The 8122-nt window shown below is 65.2% G+C and overlaps 1 protein-coding gene across 1 annotated transcript in view; it reads right to left on the reverse strand.

The window, feature by feature from the left end:
- Positions 1–1874, reverse strand: part of PLEKHG5 (pleckstrin homology and RhoGEF domain containing G5) — a 34598-nt gene extending 32724 nt beyond the window's left edge. The window contains exon 1 of the mRNA XM_090268510.1: positions 1742–1874. Coding sequence (XP_090124636.1) covers positions 1742–1874 — 133 coding nt within the window. The remainder of the gene's footprint in view (positions 1–1741) is intronic.
- Between the last annotated feature and the right edge of the window lie 6248 nt (positions 1875–8122).

Consider the following 8122-nt stretch of genomic DNA (forward strand, 5'->3'; position numbering starts at 1 on the left):
CCTTGTCCTGAGGCTCTGAGGCTGAGGGCCGGCGTTGGTATCCGGCACCACCACTCATGACCTCACGGAGCCGTCCCTTCCAGACGGAGTAAAGGAGACACTAAGAATTGTCCCTGCCTCAGAGGGTGGGCATGAACATGTCAGGAGAGAAGGCTTTCAAAGGTCCCCTCTAAATGTTAGCTGTCGGGCCCCAGAGGCAACAGGGCCTGTCTGGCCTGGGGAACGCAGTGGGGGGAGGGGGCTGCATACCCCTCACTCCTGAGCCACGCCGAGTGGTCGGGGCATCCCGGGCCGTGGGCCCAGCAGGAGCAAGCGTGGGGTCATCGATGACAGAGCTAAAAGGACAGCCCCAGGAGACCAGGGGCACACAGTCTGCTTGGGGGGGAACAGAGACCCTGCCAGGCCTCCCGGACCCGTGCCTGGGACTGGCTAAATGACCTCGGGCACATCTCTGGCCCTGTGAGAACCTTGGCCCTCTTACCCGCCTCCGGTTGACAGGAACCTGCCGTGTAAAGCAGCACAAGCAGGGCTCATTGCCCCCAATGCACCCTCCGCCTCCCCGCCCGCCTGGTTGGGCATCACCCCCACCTGCCCCTCCTCCACACCCTGCCCGCCTCGCGCGCTCCTCCCCACACACCCCTGCCCTCCCCGCCGCCTGCACACACCTCTGACGGGGCCTGGTGCTCCCGGGGCCCAGGGGAGCCCTGTGCCCACCCGCCCTCCAAGCTGCCAAGTTCCCCTGTCTGCTGCAGCCATCGAGGCAGGAAGCGGGAGGGGGCTCGTCCCGCGAGGGACACCTGTCATTCTCCCTTCTGGGAGCAGCTTTGTGGAACTCACTTTCGTTGTGAACCTAGGCCGGTGCATGGCTTTCGGTCCCCTCTGGCCACAGGAAGGGTCAGGGCGGGCTCATGCCACGTGGGGGACCCTGCACTGGGAGAGGCTCCTGCTCCTCTGGCCCGGGGCCCGAGAGAAGAGGAGCAGAGGAGAGGACCGAGGCCCCGGCACCCGCACCCTGCCCGGCTCCTCGCTTCTGTCTCTGGGCCCGGCATCCCGATAATCGGAGACACCAGCAGAAGTCATGTGCCCCGCTGGGCCGCTGATCCGCTGGGCAACGATGAACCAAAAGCAATAATAACATCCCGTGTGGGCTGCGGCCCTGCTCCGTGTCACCCAGTCAGTCCTCTCAGCGGCACCACAACGCCGCTGGCATCGCTATGCCATTTCCACGGCTTCCCCAACATCTCACGTCGGGGAAAAGGCCCGGTCGGCCCCCAAACACAGGCTGTGGAGCTCGGCGTCCCCACTCCCTGTCCTGCCCTCCAAGGGCCTTGCTTCCTCCTCTGCAAGGGGTAACGGGAGAAAGGACACGTGTCCTGGGCCTTAACAGGAGCATTCTCGAAGAACCTACCCCATCTTGGGGGGGGAGGGCGGAGGCAGAGCCCAGGCCCGACGCCCCGAGCCCTGGCCGCCCTACTCCAAGCACTGTCGTCGGGGCCCCCACTGGCCAGCCCAGCAAGCCCACCTTGCTGCCTCCGCACCCCTCAGGGCCCTCGTGTTTGGCCCCCTCTCTCCGCCAGCAGTGGCTCTGAGGAGGGGCTCTGGCCCCCACCCACTGCCGAGGGAGTGACTGACTGGTATGTGCGTGGTGACCGGGCCCCAGGCTCTGGCCAGAGGGAGGAGGCCAGGTAGACCGGGTGTGGGGGCCTCCTGAGAGCGCCCCGGGAAGGCGGCCCGCACCTACCCTCAAGGTCCTCGATGATGTCCAGGGTGGAGCTCCAGGAGAAACGCTCCGCGGCCCCCAGCTCCAGCCCGGCCAGGGCACTGGGCAGGGCCTCCAGCTCATAGGCGCCCCGCTTCTTCCAGTAGAGAAACATGCTGAGGCCCGGGAAGGCCTCCCCGCCAGGCCCGTGCCCTCAGAGGCGGGGCGGCCGCAGGGGCCCGGATCCCTGAGGCCTGGACGCGGGGGGCACAGGGGCTGCAGAGGGGCTGCAGTGACCCTGGGGCCAGCCTTGGGCCGGCAAGTTGGCCCTCCCCGGGGAGGGGAGCATTCTGGGAGCGACTGGGGGCTCTGGAGCTGACCAATGGCCGGGGCTGGGCCCCACACAAAGCGCCTTTCTTCCCCTCCTACAGACATTTTACAAATTTCGACTTCCCGGCCCCCTCGTAGCTCCCACTGCGGGGATGGGCTGGCCGTCTGGGGACGGCAGAGGCCCGGAAAAGGGTGCGATTGTTCCGTGGTCTCTTGGCTAAGATAAGTTTTCAGAGGAGAAAAATGTGCTGCCCCAGGAGCAATCCCGGCCCCCTGGGCCTGACCTCTGACCCCAGCCGAGCAGGGCCTGCAGGATTTCTCAATGAGGCCTGGAAGCACCCATGCGGGTGCCGTGGTTGACCTCCGGAGCTGTCCTCAGCTGCTGGCCGGGCACCCTCCCCAGGACGCTCGGGGCCTGTGGCTGAGCAAAGGGTCAGAGGGCGGAAGCCGCTGGTCAGGCTTTACCTTCAGGCTGCCGGTGAGGCCCCGAATCTGCCCCCTGGGCTCTCCCGAAGGGCCCCTCCCCTCCCTGGATGGGCCACACTTCGCTAGGCTGCCCCCCACCCCAGCCCCTTCCTTGGACTGTGCCATCCACACGGAGGCAGCGCCCCACCTGGAGCCCTGGGCAGGCCGAAGGCGTGTCCGTGTGGGGTGCCAGCCGCCCCCTGCACTGTGGGCACAGGGAGGGGATGGGGGGGCGAGGGGGGTAGGGAGGACGGAAGGGCTGGCGGGTGGAGGAGCTAGGGGGATGCAAGCCCCCCACAAAAAGGACAATAAAAACAATTTAAAAACTAACAGCTACACAGAAAATGAAAGCTGCCGATTTATTCCAAAGTCTTTATCTCATTAGAAAATAAAAATGAAAACTGTGGCTGCCTTCCCAGGTGAGACCTCTGTCCTGGGGTTCGGGAGGGCTGGGCCTGCCGCGCCCTGGTTCCCTCACACAGACGAGGGACCAGGCTCCGCTAAGAAGCAGTGGGACTTGAATCTGAACACAGGAGTGTCTGGCTTCACAGCCGACTCAAGGGCCCAGGCAGCCGCCCAGGGTACAAGGCCGGGCAGGGGGTTGGCCTCATGGAAACCCAGAAATGCCACATTTCCAAGCCTCCCATGGCCCCCCAGCCTGCCAGGGCCCCCCAGGAGCTAGCCGAGAGCTGGGAGCAGAGCCGGGGCAGAGGCAAACACCCCACCTCCCAGACACCGGGCAACAGAGGGGCACGAGGCCCGGGCAGGGAAGCTGGCAGCAGAAGGCCTTGCCTTCCGGGGGTGGGGGTCACCCCAGGGCTGTGGCGTGTGTGTGGGGATGGTCCGGGTGGCCATCCAGGCAGCCTGCACACCCCCAGCTGAGGGCTAAGGTGCCAGGAGGCAGGGGGGTAATTCAAACCACATGCCTGCCCACCCTCCTCCTTGGGCTCAGGGCCCGGGACGGACAAGCGCAGGCCCCTTGGTCCTTGATCGCTGGCACCCATGTGGCCTGGGCCCGAGCTCGTGTCCGTGGCAAGTGGCCAGTGCGGGGGTGTCAGGCCGAGCTTGGGGAGTGAGACAATCTGTCCCCAGCAGCCATGGCCATCCCCGTGTCCACCCATCAGAGGCCAGGGCTGCAGAGTTGGGGGTGGTACCCGAGCGGTTACCCAGCCCAGACCGCTCTGTGCAGGGTCCGGCAGGGACCCTCCTGGTTATGGTCTCAGAACAGCCAGCCCAAAGCAGCCTTTGGTGTGGGTGGGGTGGTGGTAGACTTCCTCCTACCCTCCATTTTGGGGGAAACACAAGGAGCCTCTGCCCCACTGCATGCACCCACCTGCAGAGCGCCCCTTCCTCCCCTGCTCCCAGGGGCGCATGCACCTCATCCCCAGGTTCTCTCTGTCCCCAAACGCGCTTCCGGCTTCCCACCTCCCTGCCTTGGCTACAGCCAGTCCTTCTGCCTGGATCCTCCTCTGGCTCCCACAGAGTCACCCACACTTCTGTACAGGCTAGAGGCACTCCCAGCCCCCACCTTGCCTCCCTCTAGGGCAAGCCGGGGGTCAGGGAAAGCCCACCCGGCTGGCAAAAGGCTCCCAGTGCTCCAGGGCACCACACCAGACCCACAACCATGAGGTGCCACTGTCACAGGCTGGGGGACACCCCGGGCCTTTCAGTGGTCTGAGGGATGCCAGGAAACTAGACGTGAGGCAGAAGAAAAAAGAAACTAGGTGACGGGCGATGAGGCCAACAGATGTGGGGGCTCTTCCCAGCTGCCTCTGAGAGCGCTGCGTCCCCAGCCCCAGGCTGGCAGCGATGGCAGCTCCTCTCACCTGGGCCAGCGGCCATGCAGAGCGCGGCTCATTCATTGTGTCCCTGAATCCTCACGTTGGCCCCATGAGGCGGGCACTGTCATCCCCGCGACAGAGGGGAAGAAGCTGATGTGGGGGACGGGGATAGCCTGCCCAGGGCCACACAAACCTAATACGCAGCCGAGCTGGGGCCACAGGGCCTCGCCCTCGAGGACAAAGTCACTGCAGGGTGCAGATGAGCAGCCAGAGGCCAGGTGAGTCAGGGCGGCCCAGCTGGAAGCCCAGCTTCCCACAGCCCAGGCCCTCGCTCTCCTGCCTTCGCCTTCTGGGGGCTCTTGGCCTCCTGATGGGACAGTCTAAGGAGAGCGAGGAGGTCAGTGGCTGTGCCTCGCAGGGACTGACACTGGGGCCGGGGCCAGGACAGACAGAGGGACGCCCGCTGAAGAGCTGGGCTGCTCCGTGCAGGGACTGGCAGGCCTTGGACGAGGGGAGGGGCCGAGGCTCTGCGAACCTCTGCTGTCTCCTCGAGGGCAGAAGTGCCCCTCAAGGGCTGGAGGAGGGGCCCCAGGAGGCTGCTGAGTAAGGGGCTGAAAGGGGAACCGGAGCAGGTAGCCTGATCCGTCATCAACCCCACACCGGCTGCCTCCCAGCGAGCCATGGCCGTCAGAGACCTTGGCTGCCTCCCCCCCCCCCCCCCCTAGCAGATCCCTTTCCCGAGGGTTGCTCCCAAAGGAGTAGGACCAGTCCAGGGTCCTCCCTCGGCCTCACTAGCTGGGCAGCCTCGGGCACTGCATTTCTTGAAGGCTCCAATTCCACACCCGTGAAATGGGTTAAGGAGAGAGGCACCCCCTAAGCAGGGAGCCTGGCAAAAAGCAGGTGCTTGCTCCCAGAGGAAGAAGAGTTGGGGGGGGGGTCCTTGCCGCCCACCCCCTCCCTACCCTTTCCCCCGGCAAGGTCCCCCATGAGCCTCTGTGGTCCCTGAGCCTCCAAGGAGGTAGTGACCACATCCCTTCCTCCTTCTGGCATTTGGGGAGGCCTGTCTGGACCCCCAGGGCTGCCAGCTGTGTGTGTGTGGGGGGGTGCCGGGAACAGTGCTGGTGCTGACAGGCCGTGCCCAGTGCCAGCCGCCCAGCTTGCTTGCGTTAGAAGCGGCCTCGTGGGCTGTCCTGTGCTAAGTGTGCCCAGGCCAGGCTGCAGAAAGCAAAGCCAGCCAGCCCAAGGCCCGTCGTGCAACCCAGCCCTCCACCTCTCCCGCAAATGCTCATGGGCCAAGCCGAGAGGACACGTGTCCCACTGACCACCCCGCACACGCTGCCCCTCTAGCTCCGGGCAATGAGAGGAGTCGGCCCCCACCTGCCAGGGGCACTGGCCAGGGACCCTCCAGGATCACAGACGGGCAGAGACCCCTGCTGGGGTCCCCGGGCTGGGGAGGAGGGCAGCAGGCTGTGGGTGTGCCCTGGGCCGGCCCTGGTGAATGGGGTGAACTGTGGGGCCTGTCATGGGAGGTGCCGACCCTCCCCTGCAGAGCAACCATTCCAAGGACTGAAAACATGGGCCTGCAGCCTCAGCCGTCTCTGCGTCCATCAGCGTGGGAGGTGACGGTAGGGCTCTCAGCCGCAGCCACCTGGCCTCAAGCCGGCCAGGGACCCCCTCCCTGAGTATGTCCTCGCAGCCCCCGCCCTGCAGAGCAGGCTGCACTGGCCACGCCAGGGGCGTCCGAGAGGTGATCCGCACATTCCCGGGCTGCGCATGGGGGCTCTGGAGCTGGGACTCAGATGTCCAGACGCAGCAGGGCCCAGGACAAGGGTTTCTGCTCTGTCCCCAGAGGCGGCGCTGCAGGCTTCCGGGCTGAGGCGCCGCCGCCACCCCCCCCCACCCCCCCCCCCACCGCCAGGTCACTCCGGCCCTCGAGGGTGTGAGTGCGTGTCACCCAGCAGCAGGCCCTGCGTGTGGAGAGAGGGCAGACACAGAAGTGCTGCTCTTGTCCCCTGCTTGGCCAGGGACCCTGTCTCAGGGCCCTTCCTCCAGCTCCTGGTGGGGCGCACAGTTGGGACACGGACATGGGCCAGGCCCTGCACCCAGAGCCTCACGATTCTGTCACTGTGTTACAACCACAGCGCAGGAAGCTGAGGGCCTGGAGACCAGTCCGGGTCAGCCGGGGGGCGGGGGGCTGCACCGGAGTCTCCTCACTAGCCTCGGTGTCACCCCCACTCCACGGCCAATGTGTGTAAGTCCCAAGTGCGTCAGGGCCCAGTCAATGGCCCTTCCCACCACAGCGGCTCAGCACCCTGAGCCAAGCACACGGGCCCGGATGGCCCATCCCGGTGCCTTGAGTCTGAGCTCCTCTGTCCCCCGATGCCCTCCTACCCCAGGACCCTGGGAGCCCTTCGGGCTTGGACAGGCCTCCCTGACCTTGAAGCCCACTGGCCGTGGGTCTCGGGAAAGTAGTTCCCTCCCTGGGCTCCCTGAATGTGGGGTACAGCCAGACAACAGGCCCCTCAGGCAGCTCCCCAGAGGCAATGGGGCGGGAGGTCCGGTCCCGTCCAGCATTGGACCCAACTGTTGTCACCCACCCACCCGCCCACCACAGCCTGGGGACAAGCACAGCCTGGGCCGGCTGGCCACCAACCAGCTGCCCACGCCGTTCTAAGCTCTGCCTCAAGAGTGGCCCGGCCATAGCTCAGGCCACCCCTGTCCTGCCAGGTCCCCGCCTTGCCTCACTCTTGTCCCCGCCAGGTCAGCCTCCAAAGCGCAGGCCCCGGCTCAGCTCCCTCCCGTCTGCTGGGTTGCCTGGCCCACGCTGCCTAGATGCCCTGGGCCTCTGTTCCCTCACCTGCGCGGCAGCTACCTCCCAGGTTTGCCGTGGGGATCAAGTGAATTGACCCGGAAGAGCAGCCTCACACTCAGGGTCGGCTGCTGGTGGGGGCACCAGAGCTGACATCTTACTATCACAGCAAGAACGCAGAGCAAATCGGAAAGTGTCGCTGCTTTGACTAAAAACCCGCCACCCTCCCTGGCATGGCCGCTCAGACCCTTTGGGCCCAGCCCCAGCCACCACTCCTGGGGGCCATCAGGGTAGGACCCCACCCTTGGGTCCTCGCTCTGCTGCAGGTGACAGATTGGAACAATGGAGTCTTGGCTCCATCTAGACTGAGAGCCTCTTGAGGGCAGATCCTGGCTTCATTCTCCCCCAAAGGCAGGCCCAGCCCAGCCGGCCCAGAGCAGATGCCAGAGGAATGCTTGTGGACTTGAACTTGGATCAATTCTCAGTAACTGTTTCTCGCCAGGGCTGACTTCCAAACACCGCCAGACTTGGTCCAGCCGGGCCCACCTCCACCTCAAAGGTAATGGTGGCCGCCAGGAAGGACCCACTCAGAGGGCAGCCCACAGGCCTGGATGCTTAGCTGGGGTCAGATCTGGTCACCCCCCTGCAGGAGCTGAGACCCCGTTAGATCCAGGTGCTCCGTCCACTGTCTACTCCCAGCCTGAGTGGGAGTAGAGGAGGAAACAAGGCCTATTTGCCCAGCGCCGTCTGTGGCTGCGGCTCAGTGGCCACGTTCCAGGCTCACTGCCGGCCTCTGGCCACAGCAGACTTTTAAAACTGGCCAGACAGACTGAGAGGCTGGGCCTTCTTGAGGGCCAAGTCTGTCCAAGGAACAAAGGCTTCTGGGCCAGGCTCCTGACCACAGAAATGGCAGGCAAGACTTCCAGGACAGCTGGGATTTCAAAGTCTCTAGCTCATTGTTGGAACGCTGGCCCTGAGGTTTGGAAATTATCGTTACAGTCCCCTTGGACATCCCCAGCAGAGACGCAGGCTGCCCAG

The sequence above is a fragment of the Furipterus horrens genome, unplaced genomic scaffold (genome assembly GCF_987537825.1).
Source record: "Furipterus horrens unplaced genomic scaffold, mFurHor1.1.pri manual_scaffold_3, whole genome shotgun sequence".
Taxonomy (NCBI): domain Eukaryota; kingdom Metazoa; phylum Chordata; class Mammalia; order Chiroptera; family Furipteridae; genus Furipterus; species Furipterus horrens.